The following is a 25,572-nucleotide window of genomic DNA, read 5'->3' as shown; positions in this document are numbered from 1 at the left end:
GAACATTTAATGCAATGGTTATATAGTGCTTGAGTTTGATGGCGCTTCGACATCATGGGCATGGTCGGGGGTACCAGTAATATCAAGGGCTTGAAAGGAAAAGTAGTGTGTCTATCTATATATAAATTTTTATATATATATTGTATATAATATATGTACAAACTATGCAACTGAGGGGGAAAGGAAGTGAAAGTTTAAAAAGATGCGTGTGTTGAGTCAAATGCATTCAATATATATATTTTTTTTTTTTCGTCTAATCAATGCGACACGTGTACATCATTTAATTTATTGTATTTTTTTTCATTTGAAAATATGTTTTATGTTGTTGTTATTTAAATAATTATATTATTTATATTGTTATATATTTTATATGTGATACATGGTGACATTGAAATATGAAATATTTGTATATAAAATAAATAAATAGGCCATGTTATTTATTTTTCTCTGGATACACTAGTAATATCTTTGATTTTAAATTAAAATTATAATAAACATTATATATTTCCGGGTATAATAATATATACGTAATGAATCTTTTAAACTTTTTTTTTTAAACTTCGTTTGCCTTTCACTACTCATCTCACACTTTTTTTATGATTTTTTTCTCTCTCAAGAGACAAGATCGCATCGACCAAATCGCTCCCACCTTCAGAGTTGCGTGTAACTTTTTTTTTTCTTCATCCTTCGTGCTTCATCTCATCGCTTTATTTTTTTTTTTATTTTATCTTAACCCGTCCTTCCTTCATATATTACATCCTCACATATATGTTTCACTGTGTTTTACCATATACGTGCATGTGTGTCGCAAAAAAATTAAAACATTAATAACAATAAAAAAAAAAAAATGATCGCCTCAAATTGACATTATTAAAATACAAGTTTAAATAAAAGTAATTTGGCTGCTTAAAAGTTTACGAAAATAATAATAATAAGAAATATATATAAAAAATATATATTCGAAAAAAAAAAAATGTTCAAGATAGTGCATATTGGATGTATAAATATAAAGATAATTATTTAATATATATATTATGTATATATTCATTTACGCAATGATATGTATTCAGGGCCATCAGGTCGAGAAGTGAGCATACAAGATATACAAGTGTGTGTGTGTGTGTGTGTGTAGGCATACACATAAGCAGAGTTGAGTTGGTAATGATATTACGTGTATATATTGAGAGGAAGGATCGAACAAGTCTGAAAAAATTGACTTTGTGCAAAATAAGAAGAAGAAGAAGAAGTGAAGAATAAACGAACGAACGAACGTTGAGTGTTGGCGGGTCGTTGGCCGCAACTTGCCGTGACCCAGTGCGACTGCTAGGACATTGACTCTGCCATCGCCATCGCCATCTGCGATACTGACTTATACATACAAGTCTTATGCCCCCCTTCGTTTCCTCATTCTTTATATACATCTATCTCACTTGTTACTTTGGCCTTCTGTCTTTACCCCACTGCTATCATCATCATCATCGTCATCATCACTACCACCACCATCATCAGTTTCATCATCATCATCACTGTGCTCCGGTGAAAATGATTTCTCTGATTTTTTAAAATCGGAGTAATTCGAAAAAGATCGGAGAAAATCGGAACAAATGATTTTTCGTTTTACTCCGATTTTTCTTCGAAATTTCAATTCAATAATGTGCGGAGAAAATCGGAGCAATACTGAGAAAATCGGAGATTCCATTTTCACCAGGGTGGACTCTTGATGCTGCTGCTGCTAATATTGCTGATGCTGTTGCTGATTTTATATACCATCACCTTTTATTTCATAAATACATACACATCTCATTTCGCAATGCCAATTTTGGTAATGTCTATATAGTTACTCCTCACTACACACAATATTTATATAATCATATACAAAAAAATTCATTTTTTATTTCAAGTATATCATTTTATATTTGATATATGTATGTATACAAATTATTTGGCCATAAAAATAATTTAAATGGAATTTATCATATACATAGCAAAGTGAAAAAAAAAATTTATACTAAATATTTGATATGAATAAAAAGAATAAAAAAAAAAATTCGTGGCACGTTTGTCTGCAGATCCATGCCCACCTTTTTTTTTTTTTTCTTCTCTCATGTATCATTGAACACAAATGCGGACACACACATTTATTACACTGCAGACATGCTTTTTTTTATTTACTTTTTTTCTTTTCATATTCTTCTTCTTTACTTCCTATACGCTTCCTATGTAATATAACATTCATTTATGGCATGCATCAACCGTGCGATATCATTATTATATACTTTTTTTTTATTCCCAAACTGACCGATGATTTTTAGGATAGTATAAAAAACATTTTAAATCATAAAAAAAAAATCATTCACATATTGACAAAGAGGGAGTGTACATGTCTGCACCCGGCTGATACAATTTCCATTTTTTATTTATATAAAAATTTCATTGTTTAATATCATCTTGATATATTAGTTTTCAAAAAATAATTTGACCGTTAGTTCAAAGTTATAGTTCCATCATCATCCATCAATATATACGCGAGTATTAAATTTCAAATATCAAATTTCAAAATTTCCATAAATTCATACTCATTTTTTTTATTAAAAACATTTTCACATATACATTTAAATAAATTGTTTTCATCATTGGCAAAATAAAAAAATTAGCATTATTTAAATTATTTTTATATGCAAATTTATATTAAATAAAAAAATGACTGTAACATACAAAAGATGCATATAAAGGTACATAACGACGGTCAAGGTCTGGGATGTTGATACATTGAGTATACATAATAATTACTACATATATATATATACCATGTGAATGTGTATATATGCATGGCGCCCAATGTCATTAACAAGTCGTTTTATATATATATATATATATATTTTATTTAGGTCAAAAAGTCACTTTTATGTATATACACTAAACCACATCCCTGTAGCGGTAGTGTCATATGTATAATATATAATTCATATGCAAACACATGACTCTATAATTATGATTCAACTACTAATTTTTTTTTTTTCACTCAAAAATTATCTGTACTAATGTGCATTGTTAAAAAAAAAATTTTTAGTATTATTTGTGTTGAATTTAAAGGAGAATGTATCATTTTTATTTTTTTTTTTATTTTTGCTAAAAAAAAATTTTGGTCAATATTCGATCAGACACGAATATGCGTGCTGTTGTATTAATTTCTCAGAGATTTTTGTTATATATATTTATTTATATACTCTTGATTTTATTTTGAATTGGCTTTTTTTTTTCTTTTTTAATTTTTTTAACAAGGTATTGTTGTTATTATGTGTATCATTGTATAGGAATTTTATAACTGGACTTGTCATATTAACGGTTTCTTTTTCCTTCTCCATTTTTTTTTTTTTTTTATATTATTATTTTTTTATTTTCGTTCATCATTGCTTCAAATTGCGTCACACATGGTAATCTTAAATTTCTAGTGACCTAGAGTAGTATAAAATTATATTTTAATATGATTTTATCTTAAATATTTAGAATAAAAATAAAATGAAATTAATATTATTATATATTTGCAATTTCCTTGTTAGAAATAATATCACCAAATTTCTCCGGGTTTTTGACGCAATTGAGACTTCCGGAGTTTTTTTCGAATTTTCTCCGGATTTTTTTGGATTTTCTCCGTATTTTATTGAGAAAAAATTTTTTTTTCATTTTTTGTATGTAAGCTCTTATTTCTGTTTTTTTTTTTATTGATTTTTCCATTTTTTTTGTTGGTTTTTTTAAGCGAAAATTAAAAAACTATTAAAAATAGATAAGGAAAAAAATTCATGACTAATTTACATTCCCAGTGACTTAGAGTCCAAAAAATTTATATTTTAATAAAATCAATATATCAAAAACATTTAAAATGAAAATTAAAACAGATTAGGAATTGCATTTTTTTTTTAAATATTTTTTTCTGCTGATACACGTTCATATTATTATACAGATGGAATATTATGTCAATGTGTTATTTATTCATTGTATAAAATATGTGTATATGAACAATTCTAGAATATGAAATTTTACGTGCATTGATAGCCTATCAATTGTCGTGAGCATGTATAGAAACTAAACTCATCAAGCTTACAAGTATGACCGAAAAAAAACAAGATAAAAATAAAATAAACACTTTTTTTAAATGCACAATTATTATTCTAGCGGTGCAATTGTAATGGTTTGTTGGCCAATAGAATTTCTTGTTCTATGGGACAGTTGACGGTGTTGGTTTGCTTATAAACCACGCCTTCGTGACCCAGACTTACACATAACTGTTAACCGCAAGAAGTGACCGATGTTCAAATGGCTATATTGATATATATAAAATTTAATAAAATTTAATAAAATTCCAACAATCTACTGAGATGCCATGCTCATCTGTCAAATTAATACATGAAAAAAAAAAAGAATAAAATAATGTCAATTTTATGAATCAAAATAATCCTTTTTTTATATTTAAAATTTCAATTTTTTGCATGTCATTTAAAAATTTAAGCCTTTTAGAAAAAAAAAAAATCAAGTTATGGTTTTAACAATAATGTGGATGGACATTGTGCCAGTGGTCATTTTATATTTTTCTATTCAAATTTTTATCCTCACATTCTCATATGCAAATATAATAGGAATTTAGAAAAATAAAAAAAGAACAGCTGATACTATTTGCTGTGACTAATTGCCAATTAAATTGACATTTTAAAATTTTAAAAATAAATATATATTCGACATTTGATGCGACGTAAATAATTCTTTATTGGTTTTATGTGTTATTATTTTATTTTATATTCAGAATATAGAAACCACCAACAAACCACAAGAAAAAGAAAAAGAAAAATTCTCAACATGCGTCCAGTTTGGCAAACTGGACATCTGCATATTTTTTTTTTTTTATTCTTGTCAATCGAAAAATTAGTTTACTCATTTCTTTTGTACATGAAAAAAGGCATTTGCGGTCCATCTCATATATCGAAAAGTAAAATAGTAGAAAAAACATAAAAAGAAAAAAAAAGGATATTATTTCCGGTTGAATGTCATATAAAAATGGTACAGGACACGAGGGATCAACAAGAATATATATACAGGTATTATAATGTGCAGCTCTTGACGATCTATGGCGCACGCGTGGGCACGTGCCTCATGCTTTTAATATAAAATAAAAGGTAAAAATGTACATCATAGACATGAATCGATTGATCAATGAAACATCAGGCATATATCGACATGTGTTTTAAATTTTTTTTCATTCTTTTTTTTCGTGTAATAGAAGAAAAAAATATTTAAAAAAAAAGAAATTTGGTATTACGCATGTTTTTGCTCACTTCCGGGTTACGACTAAACAATAAAAAAAAAAAATCTCAATGTCCGGGAAAGAAATCGATATCCTGCATTTAAAAAAATACACACATGCATTATAAAATAAAAAAAAAATATTGATGCTCTCGTGCGCGGTTCTTCTGTATTAATTCAAAAAAAAAAAAAAAATTGGGGGTGGAGATATACAAGCACATGCCAATACGATGAACTCATATTTTTTTATATATTTCCATCATTTTTTTTTCCTTTTTAAATAATCGATTATATAAAAAAAAAAATATAAAAAACTTAAAAAATCGATCCAGATGTGTTGTCACAATGACGAAATATATTTTTTTTTTATTTTCATTATTACACAATTTTTTTTTTTCTTCAATTCGTTGAATGCTTGTGTATATAGTTTAAGATAAATCAGAGTTGTGGTTGTTGAACAATTTATTTATATTTAGTATGTGTGTATGAAGAGTGAATAAATCCGGATGAGGGATGATACACTTGAAGGCATAAAGGGTTAGTAGACAGCTTAGCTAAAAGGCAGACAGCTGTTATGAGGAAAAATAAAAAGGTAAAAATTATACAGGCGTTGAAAGATGTAGCTATTGATGAAGGGTTTTGTATTTGTGTGGTTGTGTCTACACTAAATTTATACAATAAGAAAAAAAAAATAAAATCCTTAGCCCTTTGGGAAATAGCCGTCAAATACTGAAGGTGTTTCCTTAAAATATCACAAAGCCGTTGAAAAAAAAAATAAAATAACTCATCAATGAGTCATGTGGCACGTGCCGTGGCACGGGATATATATAAATCTCATCTTAATTTCACTTAATATTTACTTGACATAATATACAATTATTTTTTCAAAAATATTTTGCCGTCATTTCTCCGTGATTACTTCAAATTTTTCCTCTTAAGTTTTTACTGGAGACAAAGCCGAGAAAATCTGAAGAAATTTTTCACGCATTTCTCCACCCATTTCTTTGCGTGGGTCAATTTGGGAGAATTTTAATAATAATAATAATCGAAAAAAAAAAAATTTATAAGCTTGTTTTGAGATAGAGTTAAAATTATACAACTTCGTTGACATAATTTTTGTATAATAAAAAGCAGGAAATTTAAGAATGAAGAAAATAAAGAAAAAAAAAAAAATGTTGAAATATAAATAATGATTATAATATTATTAGAGTGTAGGTAGGTAAAAGATTGTACATTTACTCAACTATACCTTTATATATCTATGAACTATGAGAGTATAATAAATATGTATATATAAATGAGAAAGAATTTATTGCTTTTCACGATGCACGTGGATGTCCTACAAGTTGATGCTTTATATGCGTGCCTTATGCAATAACAACTTTTCAAAGATGTAACGAATGAATGTATATTATATATACAAATATATATTTTAATATTTTAAATATTTTTTTTTACATTCAATTACTTGTATACACAGTCAACTTGTTGCTGTCGACATTGAATTTTTTTTTTTTTTTTCTTTTTATATATGGTGCAGTATATATTTCTTTTTTCTATTTAAAAAATTACACAAAAAAAAAAGAAAAAAAATTCATCTAGTAAAATATTATTGATAGATTTAATCTCAGCCTAGTAAAAATATTTCTCCGAGATTACTCCGAGCCATGCGGAGAAATTCGGAAAAATTTTCACCAGGGCAAGATTTATTTTTAATTTTAAAAATATTTTATTGGCTATAGTATTTGTATTTTAATTTTTTAACATATTGAATTATATTTTTTTTTTCAAATATAAACCATGCATTAGAATTTAAAAATAAAAAATCAATTCAAAAAATATTTTAATGTAAAAAAAAAAAAAAAAAAATTATACAGATAAAAAAAAAAATATTTCTAGCTGATAAAAATAAAAAAAAAACAAAAAATTTCCAAGAGAATATATTGGGCGAATAATATCTAATACCCGCAAGACATAAAATTTATATAAATAAATATTCAAGATCAAGAGTGACTGAGATAGCAAAATATATCTCGAGAGGTCTTTGACTCGTGAGAAAAAAATCTTGAATATCGCAGTCTTGTCTATATGTTAGATATATTCTCTATAAACTAACGCGTCCTACACAAATATATATAATAATGATTTTCAAATAAAATCACAGTTATACTCTTTAGAAAAAAAAAATATGACTCATAATATATAACCGTGTCCATACAATACACCTTAATAATAACAATACTATTAATTATTATTATTATCATGGATAGATAATTTTTTTTTCTAATTTTGACAGCATAACTGGATTAAAATTTGACAAGGTCGATATATACTATTCAATATACCACACTATTAGAATTTAAAAAAATAAATTAAAAAAGAAAAGAAAGAAATTCGCATTACTATAATGTATTTGACGTCCGGCATTCGAAGACCACTTTGAAGGTCAAGTTTAGAAACACGTACTGTATATTATTATTTTTATGTATATATAAATATATTTTTTTTTTCTACTTAAAATATGCGTATAGATATGTATATGTTAATTACTAAGTACATCACGTATTGGTTTTAATTCTAATTCAATTCTAAACACTATTTTAAGTGCTTGATATGCAAAAATTAAAATTATTCAAAATCATTAGAAATATAATAGCAAAAATTAAAATTTATATGAATATCCCTGGTGGAAATATTACTCCGGCATGACTCTGCCTCTTGGCCTATTCTCGGAGAAATTACTCCGGCAAAATTATTTCGGCATGAGATCAATGATGGAGACAAAAATCGTGCATTTATTCGGAGTAATTCCGGAAAAACATTTCCACCAGTGATAAGTAATTTAAAATATTAACTATAAAATTTATTTGAATATTTAAATATTTAGAATTATAAAAATAATTTAAAGTTTTAATTTATTTCTAAAGAATATTTTTCTATTTTAATATTTAAAAATTGAAATATTTTATTAATATTAGAAATTTTGAATTAAACAATCAATATTTATATCAATAAAAATATAAATTTTAATTTTAATATTCGAATTTTAAATTTTAAATTGTTTTTTTCATTATAAAAAATTTAAAACAATTAAAAAAATAAAAATATTAAATCATTAAAAAATTCAATTCAATTTTAACCGCATAATTATATTAATATTTAAAAATTATGAGACACATGGAATTTAAAATAAAGAAAAGAATTCTTATGTAAAAATGAAAAAAATAATGCAAAAAATCAATTCTAATTTATATTCCTAAACAAATTTTTTTTTTCTTGATATTTAAATATCATGAAAAATTATCAAACACATGTAGCTTAAAATTAAAAACTTATATCAACAAAGTTACTGACATATATACATAGCTGTGATTTTAGTTATATGTATTATTGGTATATATGTATATAAATATATATATATATCCATAATGAAATATAAATATATATATATCCATGACTGGTCAGGATACAACGAAATAACTGTATTTTGACTTTGTGGCCTGAATTGCGGTAACCGGCTCTGCGATACCCTGAATATAACGGATTCGAATGAGCCTGCACACTTTGTAGATAATATATCATCTGTATTTTAAAAAAATTATACAACGTTTTGCTGGTTATTATTTATCGTTTTTTTTTTTTTTCATAATATAGTATACCCGCATTCATAATACCTATTACAATACGATTTCATCGCGTAATATATCCGCAGCATAATCGTTTTGTAAATAAACACATGCTGGACTGATTTTTTTTTTCTTTTTCATTCGTTAAATTTTTATTCATTTAGATGTGATATATTAAATCATTTTTTACACGGATTTATTTTTTTTTTTACCATGGAAATACTGTATGAAATAGTGGCCTATTTTATCATTATTATTTGATTTTTATTGTATAAATTTATTAGCAAATGATAATTTAATTTTACATACATTTTTAATTGTAATAGTACACATGCACCTGCGAATTAAAATAAAAAAAAATATATATATTCGTTTTTTTTTTTCATTATAATATACGCAATAAAATAGATACTGTTAGATAATATTTTTCATCAACAAAATTTTGTAGGTCATGTATGTCATTATAAAAATTGGAAAGATGAAAAAATACAAAAACAAAATTTAAAAATAAACCCACGAAAATAACATCAATAATATATCAACACGCAAGTTTTACGAGAAAAAAAAAATTATATAAATGATTGTATTATTATAAAAAAATAAAAATTATAATTACAATTTTTATTAATGCATTGATATAATTTATAAAATATGTTTTAGATATAATTATTTAGAAATTAAATGTAAAATAAAAATAGAGTGTCAAGTGACACTTGGATGTACGAAAAATAAATAATTTATAATTAAACACACATACATATTTGAAAATTAATATCCATCAGTCATATAACGAATAACACGCACAATCAGAGGTTAATGAACTTCATGACTGTCGAAACATACTGAATATTATATTGGACTTTTGATGCGGTTTTTTATAACTGAATATGACTCAAAGTATGGGCCATGTCTTATTGATAATATATTTAATCATTATTTCAAGTAGCATACAATAAATTCGTATACTCAAAATAAGTACGATATAGTTGTACTTGGCATATAATTACATGCAAATTAAATTATTATTTTATTGTGTATATTGTATTACAATAATAATATGCTACATTTAAACTATATACCTTTTGCCAAAATACCATATATATTTATAATAATATTACAATAAATAATTACGTGGATAATCCAACAAACAGACAAGTAAAATTTTTTTGTTTTAAAATTTTTCATTTATTTAATTCAATGTAATTAATAATTTTTTTTTTTCATTTCATTTTATTATTTTTATTAATTTTTATAAATTAATTTAACAGCCTTAAAAATATGTATTGTATGTAATGTAAATATGTAAAAATATGTTTTCTAAATTTTTAATGAAAAAATACGTTATTTTTATTTAAAAAAATTTATTTATTCATTTATTTTAAAATGTAATTTTTTTATATTAAAAAAAAAATAATAAATAGTGAAATATATAATTATATTTACAAAAAAATAAGTAAAAATAAAAAAATAGTAAAGAAAGCTGTGAAAGTATGAATTTTGCACACGTTTTAAATGTTTATAAATAAATATAAATAAAAAAAAGTAAAATATCATATAGTGAATGTTGTATGTAGTGCTCACGTGTATACATACCATATACTGCATGTTAAGAAATGACTTTGAATACGATGAATAAGAAGGGAGAGGCTAGAGGGGAACACCTTGACACTGTGCCAGTTTCGTCTAGGCCTCAATATGCCCTCGACCCTCCTACTCTTTTTTCTTTTTCTTCTCATTCTCCGCCTCATTCACTACATCTATATTATACACTCACTACATGCTTCATATAAATTTTTTTTTTTTTCCTTTACAATTAATTTTTTTTTTTTATATTAAATATATCATCAAAACATAATTATATAAAATTTCACCTTTCATTCGAAAATCTGTACAGTCAATTTGTGGATTTTTTTTTTTTAGAAAATTCGCATTTATTATTTATTACAAGTCTATTTTTAACAACTTGATAATATTCCATTCACTTTTATTCTAATAAACAAACTTTCTTGTAATTTCACTTGTATATATTTATTATAAAATTTTATTATTATTATTGCAAATTACTGTGTACATTGTAGATAATATAATTACTAATTATTTAAATCGATTCAAATCATTCAGAATTAGAGGAAGTAACAAACAATCAAGAAAAAAATTTTTTTTTTCAATATTGAATTAAATTGATTAATAAAAAAGAGTAAATTTAAAAAATTTCAAACTGACAAGTGACATTAATAATCATTTTTGATTATCTATGATAACCTACTTAATTTTTATTTATTTATTTATTATCTAATTATAAAAAATTATTTAAAATGTTTTTTATTTAAATTTGATAAAATAAAAAATGCATAAATAAAAAAATAATAAAAAGGGAAATAACGAAAAGATTTTTTTTTTATATTAAAGTCTTTTGATATTACAAGAGAGAGAGTACAAAAAAGAATAAGAAAAAAAAATCATATCTATCTATCTATTAATGAGGCACAAAAAAAAAAAAAAAAAAAAAAATGAGTGAGAGTTGAGCTGTGGACTTTAAATGCGTATAGAATGGGTGAAGGGAAAGAAATGAAAGTGCATATATAGAACGTATATAAATATCAATATATGTTTATAAAACATAAACACATTTAACCCAACTTTCATCTTGAACTATAAAATTAAAAAAAAAATAGTATTTAATTAATCCAAAATAATACAATAATTAATTGTAAATATAATTTTGATTGAATAATTTTAAATCTATATCTAAAATATTTTTAAAATATAAAAGTTAATTTCAAAAATTTTTTTATTTTTTATTCTTCTCCTTAATTCAATTTGCTATTTTTTTAATTATACTTAATATTAAATCAAAAATTATTAAATTATTAATTTTTCTAATTTTATCAGCTTGTTTAATTTCATTCTAATTTATCATTTAAAAAATCGAAAAAAATTTAAAATAAAAATTCTTTTTAATAATTGAAATTTATTAATAGTCAATGTATAAATATTGTTTAAATATTATTCAGCAATAAATGATTAATTATCACTACTACTATTACACGATATTACCGCATATCATACATTGATTTGGATGATCACTCGGCGTGCCTCGACTCACGTTCTTCAACATCGCGTCAGGTCAACGCACCTAATATTATAAAACCAATACCAACAAACAATGTACATTTACAATTATACACATATACGCATAAATAACTTTACTCTTTATTAAAATAATATATGCATACAGATATATACGTAAATGTACTTTGGTCTATCTATCTCCATCCTGATGCGACTGTCTTTATACCACAATCTATTATATGTCTATTACACACATATATATATTTTTTTTTTTACATATATATGTATCTACCTACCTACCTACCCACCTACATTCACTCGTTGATGGCGCTTCAACTACATATAAAAATATAAACTCAATTTCAATTCGCATATCAAGCTCTTACACACACACATTTGCATTTTTTTATATTTTTTTTATTATTTGCATATAATAAAATTTATTTAAAATAATAATATTATTATAAATTTAATTATTGTTAATAATTAATTTTTCCTTTTGTCAATTTAAATTATTAATATTATATATATATTTTTGTAGTTTAAATTTATTTAATGGTGGAAAAAGTCTCTCCGGATTTTCTCTGAATTTCTCCGAATTAAGACGATCCGAAGAAATCCGGAGAGACTATTTCTACCAGGGTAGTTATTTAGTTTTATAAATGAAAATAATTTATAACAAATTTTTATCCATTTTATAATATACATAATAATAAAAAGAATAAAAAAATAATAATAATTTGAGTATATCAGGTATCTCATGAGTCCTTGAATATATTATTAAACCAAGCTGAGTTTTTGTATCTCGACCTATCACAATCATTGATGCCATAATGTATCAAAACCACCTCATAGATATATACATATTCAATAAGACCTGTTGAACGACTTGTATATATTAATTTATAATCATTAGTATATAATTATTATTTGACACCGATTTTTTTTCATTTTACATTTTATAAATTTTTATTTATTATAATTGTAATGATTTATTGTAATTTTAATTAATTTATTTATCCATAACTTGTTGTATTGTAATGTGCCAATTTATGGATTTAAAAGTTTTTTAAAAAGACAATATATTTTTAAATATTATCACAATGAATATTATATAATTTCCAAGATATATCATATGTACAATACGAGTCCATTCACCTTTTATCCCAGTAACATGGCGTCACATATGCGGATCCTTATTATTACATGTATGTGTACAAAAGAGGAATCGAGCAAGAAAATATAATAATTCACAAACAACTTCAGAACAATACAATCTCCTCAAACACACACACAATATTCAATCCATATTTTTTATTTTTTTATTTTTATACATTTTTTAATCTCATGAGATATATATTTTATTATTTCGCATACGAATGCAAGGCGGAAGTAAATGGCTTTTTATTTTTTTTTTATTATCTCTCTTTTTTTTTTGCATAAATTTATAAATAAAATAAATAAATATATATTATTATTGTTATATCAACAATAGGTCTTATTATATGTAATTTTTTTTTAAATTAAATTTACTTCTTATCAATTTAAATTATGAAAAAAAAAATAATCATTATTGTTATTATTATAAAATAAAAAATAATTACTTATAAAATTAGCAGAATGTTTTGAAAACTATTTACCCTATCGAAAATAATTTCTGTGATTTTACCAAGTCGGAGAAATTCGAGAAAAAACAGAGAAACGCCGAAAAAAATCGGAAAATATTTTGGCCATCACACGGAGAGAAATCCGCAGCAAATATTACTGTAGTGGTATCGTAAAAATCATAGCTGACGTCATTAAAGCGACTAATTCCCACTTATTATAATGATTATTATTATATTTCATCTAAATTTTTTACTGTAGTCTACCGGAATTTTTGGAAATCTTGAGTTAATGGTATACTTTATGCCAGAAATTACTGTAGTGTACAGCAAGTTTTCCCGCCAGATGACACGAATATTTATTGGAAATCAAGTGTGTTCCTAACCTCTTCTAATAAAGTTTATTGTTTTTATTTTATTATTGAATCTAAATAAAAATGCGGTGAAACACATGAAAATTATAAAATGGTTTATTTTTTTTTAAATTAATAAACACGTTACATTTTTATTTTGATGTTTAAACAATAAGGTTTTATTTAATTTTTTGTGTTGTTTTTTTGTTTCGTTTTGATTAAAATTACTGTAGTGTAGTAGGAAATTCTAGTCGATCCTGGTGGCCTCCCCACGCAACTTCTCAATTTCCAGTAGACTACAGTAAAATTTGTTTGATACTCTACAGCATTATTTGCTGCGGATTTCTCTCCGTGCAGGGTATATTTATTTATTTTAAAATTTTAACAAGGTGTTGTCATAATGCGATAAAATAAATGATAATCTTTGATGAAAAATTTAGAGATTATCATTTATTTTAATTTTGAGGTTGATACGGATGAATTTAAAGGTGTTTTGAGGTAGATGTCAATAAAAGATGAGATAGCCAGACACGTGCCAAAGAGATTCTTTAGGGATGACGCACTAAAATAAGTCCTTTCAGCCTCCAGGGATACTTTTAAGGGTTTTATGAATAAAAGCAATTGTGCACAATCAAGAGGCAGACGATACCCACAGCGCAGTGGTCGAGTCGGCTTTCAAATTCAATAGTTTTGTTTATTATAATGAGGTGCCACTATTCTGTGCTTTTTCTTTTTTCATTTTGGCGTCTTTTTCTTTCTATTATTTTGGGTCTAGTCAGGTGTGCAGAGTCATTGGTGAAAATCATTCGTCATTTTCGTGAGAATTTTTTTTATTCTTTGTTTGCAAGTTTGACAAGCTTAGTAAACATTTATTGAAATTTTTTAGCCATGAAATAGGCTCAGACATATTGATGATCTTACAAATATTGTTGATAAATTGGTTTTTGGAAATTAGTAACTGCTTAGAAAATAAATATATAATAAACATGTCAAGGGCATGGTTGTTAAGGAGGTTATTTAAAATTGTTTTTAAAAGATGTAATGAGAATGTTCAGAAATTTTGCCAAAGAGATCTTTTAGGATGAATACAACGGTATAATTATTTTCTTAGGGATACTTTTAAATTTTATGTAATTAAGCATTGAAAATAATATTTAACATTGGTTTCGATGGAGATTTCAAACCATTTTTTGGATATTAAAATGATGAAATATTCTTGCTTTTTCTTTCATATTCTGGCGTCTTTTTTTTATTATTTGGTCTAGTCAAATTTTCAGAGTCATCGGTCAAATCATTCGTCATTAATTATAAATTTTTTTATTCTTTGTTTGCAAGTTTGACAAGCTTAGTAAACATTTATTGAAATTTTTTAGCCATGAAATAGGCTCAGACATATTGATGATCTTACAAATATTGTTGATAAATTGGTTTTTGGAAATTAGTAACTGCTTAGAAAATAAATATATAATAAACATGTCAAGGGCAGTGTTAAGGTTACATAGAAAGTGATTATGATGCAAAAACTCAGAAGTCAATGTCAATACTTTTCTCAAAAATACACACTTATTATGTACCCTGAAAATTGAAGAAAATAAAGAAAAAAAAAAAAAGAAAATAACCATCATTATACTTGAAAATTGTAATCAATGTTTAACATTTTTTTTTTTTTCTAAGAAGCATGTAATATTACATGTCTATTAAAAGTTATGAAGAAAGGAAAATTCACGGTGAATTTTTCTCTAATTTTTATTTTCTTTTTTCTTGCATTACCCATGTATTTTTTTTTTTTTTTTTTTTTCTTAAATCATATTCTCGGTATTTGTCGGTAGTAGTTAAAATTTTTAAAACAGGTCAAAAACATTCCAATGTTAAAAGAAAAGGTAAATTTTCTATTGAAGGAGACACATTGAAGGAGACATTGACCATTTTGAAAAAAATCATTTATCAATTTTTATTAGACAGAACAAGTACAAACTTGATGTTTTTTTTTTTTTTCCCAAGTTCAAAATTTTGTTACTTGTTAACTATTAACTATACTCAATAAGTTAAAAGCTTATTTGCAACGCATTTTCATGTACATGATACTTGTCCGCAGCATGAAGTAACAAAGGCAGTAGTAGTAGTAGTGTAATAGTAGGAAGGAAAAGAATAAGAAGAAAAAAAGTAAAAGAAGATGATGAAAAAAGCATAGAAAAAGTAGTAGTGGTGTGTGGTGATGGTGATGGTAGACAGTGGTATAGTCAGTGGCCAATGGATGCTACCAAGGCTGACCATCAACTCTAGCCATCACCTATATACCGAACTAACACACATATATAAATACATTAAACGATGCTTAACTTGATGGGGCACTAAACCGCCACATATCACATAGACACACCATTACAATCATACGATTGCAATTTTTTAAAATACCCATACACTCAACACAAACATGTATATTATTTTAATAGACATTGATGAACCAGCAAAATGTACTATCCAGAGAAAGTACAATAAATAAATTAACAAAATATATATATCTTTAAACAAAATAAAATATATATTTAAAAATAAAATTTACAATTTACAAAAGAGAAAATAACTATGATAATTATTATTGTATTTAAGGAAAAAAGTAGAAAGAGAAATTGTCTTGGGAAAAAAAAAAAAAAAAAAAAAAAATGTTATGGGTAATGCGGCTCATTTCATAGACATTGAGTGGGAAAAAATGCGACTAATTTTTAGAAAAATAAAATAAAATCAATGACAAGTATATTGAAAAGAAGGAAAAAACATGGTAAAGTCAGTCAGTTTTATTGTTTGTTTGTATTACCTATTAGAGAAAAAAAAAATAAAATAAAATAAAAGTCGGTTTACAGGCATAATGGAGAAAAGGAATTTCTAGCTTTTTGCATTGTCAGTGGGTTTCATAGAACAATAAAAGATGAAAGATACTTTTTTTTTTTTTTTTTTTTTTTTTTTTGAAAAAAGGAAGAAAGAAAAAAAGAAAATTTTGGAATGCCATGAGGGTGCATGGCTTATTGAGATGTTGAAAATGTTTTATGAATTTGTCAAGAAACTTTGACAGAGCTTTTGCTTTGACGGACCGGATATTTCTTGCTGCAACATAGAACAGCCTGGATGATTCACAAGACTGAGGTACTTAAAGTTGCTTTGCATTCTTCCCTTTCTTTCTTACAACCATAACTTTTTTTTTTTTTTTCTTTTTTTTTTTTTATTTGTGTGTGAAACGTATACGTCCTTGAAATATTTTATGAATGGTTGCATTGGTGCAGGTGAACCTTTGATTTTCTTTCTTTTTTTTTTTTTTTTTTTTCCTCTCAATTTTTGGCATACCTTTCTAAGTGAAATGGGTTTTTTTTCAATGACACTTTAACTATCATTATCATTATCGTCTGACAAATTTTTGAAAAAATATATATTTAAACTATTTGTATTGCTTTGTAAAATATTTGAAGTATATATTGTTCATTAATTAATAAAAGGCAATGAAAAAAAACAAAGATTATAATTATGAAAATTATTCACTTCAATAACAATATAATTTGTAATTTTTGATTTTGTTGGGATGAAATTAGATTATATTTTAATTTTTCTATTTATTTATTTAATAACTATAGATAAAATTTTCCAAAATAACAAGAGTCCCATAAAAATATACAGAAAAGTCTACGGAAGAGATTAATATTTCTCTACCCTTTTAAAAAAATATTTGTCATAACAATATTGTCTTACTGACACAGTTTAGTCAAAAAATTATTTTTCTCATAGGTTTTTAACCTATTAGTTCTTCTTATAATAAATAAAATTATTTACTTCAATAACAATATAAATTGCAATTCTTACTTTTGTTGAGATGAAATTTATTTACATTTTAATTATATTTTTCTATTTATTTATTGAATAAATAGATCAATTAATAAACAAATAAATTTAAAAAAAATAAATAAACAAATAAGAAGAAAAAATAAATGAACAAATAAATGGAAAAATAAATACATAAATAATTTAATGTCAAGGTAAATAATATTGTATGCAACTATAGATTAACTTTTCCAAAACAACAGGAGTCGCATAAGAGTGTACAGGAAGTTCTATGGAAAGGATTAATAGTTCTCTATATCTTTTTCAAACAATATTCGTCATAACAATACTGTCTCACTGAGATATCTTCGGTCAAGAAATTATTTTCATTTTCCCACAACTTTGCTAAAAGGTTTTCAAAGGATCCTTCCATAACTAATAAAATTATTTACCTCAAAATTCAAAAATAATGTGAATTGCAATTTTTACTTTTGTTGAGATGAACTCTATAATTATATTTTAATTATATTTTTCTATTTATTTTTTTGTTATTTAATTTAATAAATAAATAAATAATTAGAAAAATAAATCGAAAAATAAATTATTGAATAAAAAAATAATATTGTATGACAAGATAAAAATTTTCAAAACAACACGAGTGCCATAAAAATGTACAGAAAAATCTATGTAAGGGATTAATATTTTTTTACCTTTTTTAAACAATATTTGTCATAACAATACTGTCTCACTGACACAGTTTAATCAAAAAATTATTTTTCCCACAGCTTTTTTAAAGCTATTTACTTCAATAGCAATATAAATTGCAATAAATTTACTTTCGTTCGACTGAAATGTAATTATATATTTTAATTTTTCTATTAATTTATTAAATAAATGAATAGAACAATTTATAAACAAATAAATAGAAAAATAAGTAAATAAAAAAATAAATACATAAATAATTTAATATATATAGGCAAATAATATTGTATGCAACCATTGATAAAATTTTTCAAAACAACAGGAGTCCCATAAGAGTGTACAAAAAATTCTACGGAAAGGATTAGTATGTCTCTCTATCTTTTTCAAACAATATTCGTCATAACAATACTGTCTGACTGAGATGTCTTTCGTCAAAAAAATATTTTCATTTTCCCATAGCTTTGCTAAAAGGTTTTCAAAGGATTCTTCCATAACTAATAAAATAAATTTACCTCAAAAATAATGTGAATTGCAATTTTTAATTTTGTCGAGATGAACTTTAATTATATTTTAATTATATTTTTCTATTTATTTATTTGTTATTTTATTTAATAAATTAATAGAAAAATAGTTTAATGAATAGAAAAATAATATATTGCATGACTAAATAAAATTTTTCAAAACAACAGGAGTGCCATAAAAATGTACAAAAAATTCTATGAAAGGGATAAATACTTGTCTTCTCCTTTTTTTCAAAAAATATTTGTGATAAAACAAATTCTATGTCACTAAGACATCTTTAGTCAAAAAATTATTTTTCCCACAGCTTTTTTCATAGATTTTCGTAGGATCCTCCTATTTTCTTATAAAAACTCGTTCGCCAGTACTATTTTCGCCGTCAAGTTTAAGAGTCAACCAATCAGATGACTACGGTTTTACGTGAGTGGGGATTCTCATGCAACTTATGAACTGCTTTAAATAGAGCCACATTTCGAGGTTTAGTCATATACTTTTCTGGTGCATAGCCAAGTACAGACCTATACTCACAGTATAAACTTGAAAATAAAAATATAATTTTATATAAATAATTTAGTTAACATTTGTGATTTTTGTTTTGTGATTTTTAATATTTGTGAATTTTACATAAGGTAATAATTTTTTTTATTTAATTATTTTTATTTATTAAAATAGTATTTAATATTGTGAAAACTTGTCATTTAATTTTTGTGTTATTTAAATTTTGTGTAATATTGATCCATTTTATTTAAAAAATTTTTTATCATGTCTAAAAATATTTAACTTCAGTGGGTTTTTATTTTACCATATTTTTGGATATTATCTTATTTATTTTTGGTTTTTCTTTTTTGATAAAACTTCATTGTAAAAGTGCTTTAAAAAATGTCAAAAAAAAAAACAAAAATAATTAATTATTAAAATTATTTTACTGACGTGGTATTTTTTAAAAGATAAATTGAATTTTAAATTTCCTGAGGGTTTAAAAAAAACCAGGGGAAGATTACACATTCCACTGAATTTTAATTTTCAAGTGACAAATTAAATAAAATATATTTTGTATTTAAGACATTAAATCAAATTATTGAATGTCAAAATCATGCTTTTAGATAAATTAAATAAGTGGAAATTTATAATTCAAATTATTTCCTTTTTTTTTTTTTTTTTATGATGACATAATTTTTTGGTTTTCATTATTTTAATTTTGTGTAATTTTATGATTTCAGTTTTTAAAAAATGGCCGCAGGATTAGATCCAACCGAACTTTACTAAGTTAAAGAACCAAAAATTCCTTGTGGAGAATTCGATTTTTATTAAGTAACAAAATTAAAAATGTCTGGAACTTTAGACCCAACTGGGCTATACTAATTGAAGCATCCAAAAATTACTTGTGAAAAATGGGTAAAGGATTAGATCCAACTGGATTATATTAATTAAAACATTTAAAAATTACTTGTTAAAAATGGTCAAAGGATTGGATCCAACTGGACTGTATTAAGTCAAACCATACATTGTTGTTGAAAAAAATAAAAAAAAAAAATGATGAGGCATTCTTTTATCTTGTCACTGGCTGGCAACTGTTGCACTTATTATCATAGTTTTAATTCTTTGCACAAAAGAATAAGTGCACTATTAAATATTTGATGTTAAAAAAAAAAAAAAAAAAACTGTATATAATGTAAAAAATGTTGAAGTGTAAAATATGTAATTGTTAAAATGTAAATAGCAAATAAATCTATTTTGGTTGATAATAAATTTTATATGATGAAATTTGTTTTTTTTATTTGAATTTATTATTATATTCATGAAAAAATACCAACTTTTATTTGTGACAGGCACTTGATGTCAGTCTCAATGTCATCCAAAATTATTGAAAAACTTGGAAGACTTTAATTGATAAAGTTTAAATAAAAAAAAAAGCTATATTAATTTAATAATTTATCAAAAATATTTAACTGGTTAATAAGTAACTAAAATAAATCTTGTTTTTTTTTTTTTTACGATTATTCAAAACGATATTCATCGGCAATTTGCTCAAGCATATTTTGAAAGTTAAATTTTTGACGCCATAAATATGATGATAATATTGATTGTCGTTGAGATTTTGGTGATTCTACTACATCTTCAAAAATATCAACAGCTGATTGCCAAATAGTTGCTGAAAATAAAATTAATAAAAATAAAAAATTAGAATATAAAAAAAAAAAAAACATTTTTAAATAAATACATACCTAAATTGTCACGTAATTTTTGTGCATCATTATCAAATTTTTCCAAAAAATCAATTGAGAATGTTTGATAATTTTTTAATTCAACAATTGCATTAAAATCATAGCATTCAGCATTTTTATCAGCAACAATAAAACTACCTGGTAAAATATGTCCCTTTATAACATTCATTGCTTCATCAAAAGTATCATTATTAATTGTATCATCATTTTTTTGATTTTTTTTTTTTGGCGTTTTTTGCATAATATGAAACCACATTCTTGGTGGTATATTATTTGCTTCAATAATACATAATATTATTGGTAAATGACCTTTATGTTTATCAGTTTTAACAATTTCAATAACATCTGATAACATATTACCACCAGGATATTCATAAATAACAAGTACTTTACCAGGACCACCAAGAAAAAATTCATCAATATGTCTCTCAACCCATGTATCAGCCATTTTTGTACATTTTTTATACATTTTTTTGGCATTTAAATCTTGTGTACCTGTAATTAAATTATACATATCAATTATTAATAATAATAATAATTTTTTATAACAATATAATTATTATTTAATTTATATGAATATTATTTATCCCAGTACTTCTGTCATTAAATTAAAAATTAAAAATAAATTTATCAAACCTCAAACTTTATTTACAAATATAAATTTTAACTGTCATCTTGATAGTTGTTATTATTATCAGTAGATCAAGGAAAAATAAAATAATAAATAGATATTTAAACAATTAATTGAAATAATTTTTTTTTCGATTAGTTAACTAAACAAAGGAAGCATAATTTACGTACAAACTTGAAACTGATGTATTTGAAAGTCATCTTGACATCATCAAAATTTTTAACTATCAATAATATTATTTTTAAGACAAAACAATTTTGTAAATTGCTTTATTTTGTCAATTGTCATTGTTGGGTAAAATAAAATTTTAGGTAGTTAATTGTTTAATAAAAGTTAAAACTGATATTAAAATTGAAAAAAAAACAAACAAACAAAATGTGTAAACTTGTTTGTAATCCAACACAACAAATTGTCAATTTTGATGATAATTATTTTGACAGCTAAAGAGTGTCATTATGTAAGAATAATAATTATTATAATAATAAAAAAAAAATAACTCACCTAGCATTAGTGCTATAGTTTGAGGTGGTATATTTTGGCACCATGCTAGTATTAATCCTATTGATGTTTTCAGATCACAATGAATACCATGAAAAAATGAGGCATCTCTGATTGCATAATTTTTGTGACATACTGTACATTTCCATACGAATTTATCAATAACACGTGCTGCTTGCCATATCAATTTATGTTCATAACAATCTGGTTTTGAACATGTCAATGATGATTTAATTAATTTCATGTCTTGTAACCAATTGCGAAATTCATCTTCATGACCATACTGTAATATTGGCTTGACAATACTATCAAAATATCCACCATTATCACCAAATTCATTCACTTTTTTTTGATTTCTATATTAAAATTAAAAAATTAACATTATTATTATTATCATAGATTAACAATTGAAAATTAATTTTTTTTTGTTTTTAAATATTCTTACCTTGTTGTTATTTCAGACATTTTAATAATAAATTTAAACTCAGCACAGAAATAAATAAAAATACAAGTATGTTAAAATTAAACAAAAACTTTGGATGTTTTTCTCGTTGAAAACACGTGTTCCTTGTAAGGATCTCATCAATATAATCATTACAATCAACAACATGGCGTGTTTTTTTTTTCTTTCTTTTGTTGCTTAAGAATTTGACTCCTCTTGCGTGAAAAACCACAACTTTTGTTGTGAGCGAATTTTTTTTTTTGAAATTTGAATATATTTGCTGAAAAAATTCAATTCAAATGAGAAAAGCATAATCTTACGAAAATTTTTGACAGCAAGTCACGGCAAATTATAAAATTGAACAGACATTTTTCAACAGCCCTAGAGGAAACATTTCTCCGGTATTACTCGGATTTTGGCCAATCCCGAAGAAATAACTATTATTATAAAGAAAAAAAATTATTATTGTTATAAAATAAAATGTAGAATAATTATTTATAAAAAATTAATACATTTAGCTAACAAAAATAAATATAGATTTTATTTTTGTCAGCAGAATATTTTAAAAACTATTTATATATAAATTTTTATTTTCAAATGTACTGACCTTGCACAATGAGATCAAAAATACATTGTCTAGTGATTGCACAACAGTTTGTTGAAATAATAATAATAGTGATAAACATTGACATAGCTATTATAATAATTATTACTATCATTTCGTAGAAAAAATATTTCTCTGCTTTTTCTTCGATTTTTTCTGATTTTGTTGTATTTTTCCGCATGGGGCAATTCCGGAGAAATTCAGACAAAGGAATTCGAGAAAACTCGGAGAAATACGGCGAAATTCTGAAAAATATTTTTATCAGGGTTGACTATTATTGTTATCATGATAATTTTTATTATTTTCATTACCAGTCAAATGTCAAACAAATATATATTTAAATTACCCAAATTAACATATAAAATATCATATAGAGTGTATTGTAAATTTAATAATAACAACAAATTAGAAAGAAAAAAAATGGTATACATACTGGAGAAACTTCGCTGAAAGCTCAATATAATCCACCGCGATTCCAATGAAGCCGCCAAGTTGATAGCGAACCAATCATCTCCCAGTCGTAATACATCGAAAGGGGGGAGATTTCTTGAGTGCCTTAAAGCGAGCCACCTCGCCAAGAGCTGTCAGACCTCTCTGGGGCACGATCACGCGCGCAGCATCAGTCCCAACTTGTCTAACTACTACTTGATTTTTTTATCTATTTTAAAAATCAAACAGTTTTGTGATTTTAAAATATAAAAACTTTAAACCAAAAAAAAAAATTATACTATAAAAAAAATAAATTTTACCAGTGATAATTAATAATTACAAAAAAAAAAAAAAAAAAAACTTCCAATTACCAAGTGAATTACAAGGTAAAAAAAAATTCTTTATTAATTTTTATAATATAATATATTATAATTATTTTTAATTTATTTTTTTTTAATTTTTTTTGTTAATTTATTAAACAAAATATTTAAAAATGGATTGTAAATTGGATCCAACTGGATTATACTGATCTTTGAAATCATATTTTCAAGACAGATATTCAACAACGATTGACCATCAGATGACATTTGTGTTTCTGTAAAAAATGGCTGGAGGCTTGGACCCAACTGGACTCTACTGAGGCAACCAACCAATTAATAAAAAAATTCAAGAGAAAAAAAAACTAACTGAGTGTAACAAGTTTTTATTGAAAATAATATTATTCGTGACCTGAAAAAACAAGAAAAAAAAGTCATCATTTAATCTTTATTTAGTTTTAATATCACTTTAAAAAATATATATATACACAAAAATTAAATAAAGATATTTAAATACTTGTGATAAAAAATCATCAAAATGTCGTCGTCATTAGATCCAACTGGTCAATATTAAAAAAGAGTTTGTCTTTTGACTAATTAAATTGGAAAATAATATTATAATTCCATTATTAAAAACGAATTATTAAAATTTCAAAAATGGCTTCTGGGCTTGATCCAACTGGTCAATATTGAAGAAAGTTGATGTCTTACGGATGGCAGGTGTTCAACTACCATCATCGTCATCATCATCGTCAACTTGTACATTTTGCTGAGTAAATAAAAATATATTTATTAAATGGAGAAACGCGTGAGAGGACGTGAAGAGATATCCTCATCGAATCTGAGAAGATCATCGGCCTGGATCATCAATATAAGGAAAGGCAGACATTCATCATCATGAAAATCACTAAAATGTTCAATGAGCACAAACTGCAAGTACCAACCAGCTGAGGTAAAATCGTTTTTTTTTTTTTTTTTTTGTTCAAATTTTTTTTTATATAAAATATATATCTCATCACTTATCGTACATTGAAACGTCAATTTAAATTCATCTCTCCTTTGTAATTTGTGTGTGTATTATGTATGTATGTGTATGTTGTGTGTGACGGCGCGAGAAAAGGAAGAGTAAGCAAGCGAATGCTCTCGCTCTTCTTCGGACTTCTCACATGGTTGAGTTCATTGACACCACCTGAGACTTTTGGGCATTGCTTCTATCTTTTTTTTTTTTTTTTTTTGTCTTGTCTTTATCTTTATTATTATTTTTTTTTCTCTCTCAAATTAAATTTTTATATTCACTCATGTTATCTATAAAATATTGCCGATAAAAAAAAAGAATAAATAAATCCTTCATAAATAGATATAAATATATAGTTGAATAAATGAAATAGAGCTTTCAAATTGAATTTGCATTTAAATATTTAAATAGATATATTATTATTAATATTAAT

At 24.6% G+C, this 25,572-nt stretch overlaps 1 protein-coding gene and 2 long non-coding RNA genes across 4 annotated transcripts; 2 read left to right on the top strand and 1 right to left on the bottom strand.

Annotated features, from left to right (window-relative positions):
* The first annotated feature begins 19,454 nt into the window (after nt 1-19,454).
* LOC122855588 lies at nt 19,455-20,639 on the top strand. The gene is made up of 2 exons (XR_006374084.1): nt 19,455-19,607; nt 20,199-20,639. It is a non-coding gene; the product is annotated as an uncharacterized LOC122855588 (long non-coding RNA).
* A 336-nt stretch (nt 20,640-20,975) lies between these two features.
* LOC122854038 lies at nt 20,976-22,896 on the bottom strand. Its single transcript, XM_044154449.1, has 4 exons — nt 22,778-22,896; nt 22,336-22,688; nt 21,204-21,698; nt 20,976-21,130 (listed from the first exon to the last, which is right to left on the bottom strand). The coding sequence occupies exons 1-4, from the start codon at nt 22,795-22,797 to the stop codon at nt 20,976-20,978; spliced, it is 1,023 nt and encodes a 340-aa protein (XP_044010384.1). The 5' UTR covers nt 22,798-22,896.
* A 1,241-nt stretch (nt 22,897-24,137) lies between these two features.
* On the top strand, nt 24,138-24,489 carry LOC122855587. Of its 2 annotated transcripts, none has more exons than XR_006374082.1 (2): nt 24,138-24,193; nt 24,359-24,489. It is a non-coding gene; the product is annotated as an uncharacterized LOC122855587 (long non-coding RNA). The 2 variants fall into 2 exon arrangements; XR_006374083.1 differs by having other exon boundaries at nt 24,142-24,193; nt 24,363-24,489.
* The last annotated feature ends 1,083 nt before the right edge of the window (nt 24,490-25,572 follow it).

Source organism: Aphidius gifuensis, linkage group LG4 (assembly GCF_014905175.1).
Source record: "Aphidius gifuensis isolate YNYX2018 linkage group LG4, ASM1490517v1, whole genome shotgun sequence".
NCBI lineage: Eukaryota > Metazoa > Arthropoda > Insecta > Hymenoptera > Braconidae > Aphidius > Aphidius gifuensis.
Note: the sequence above shows the minus strand (reverse complement) of the source record. Positions and strands in the feature narration are given on the sequence as shown.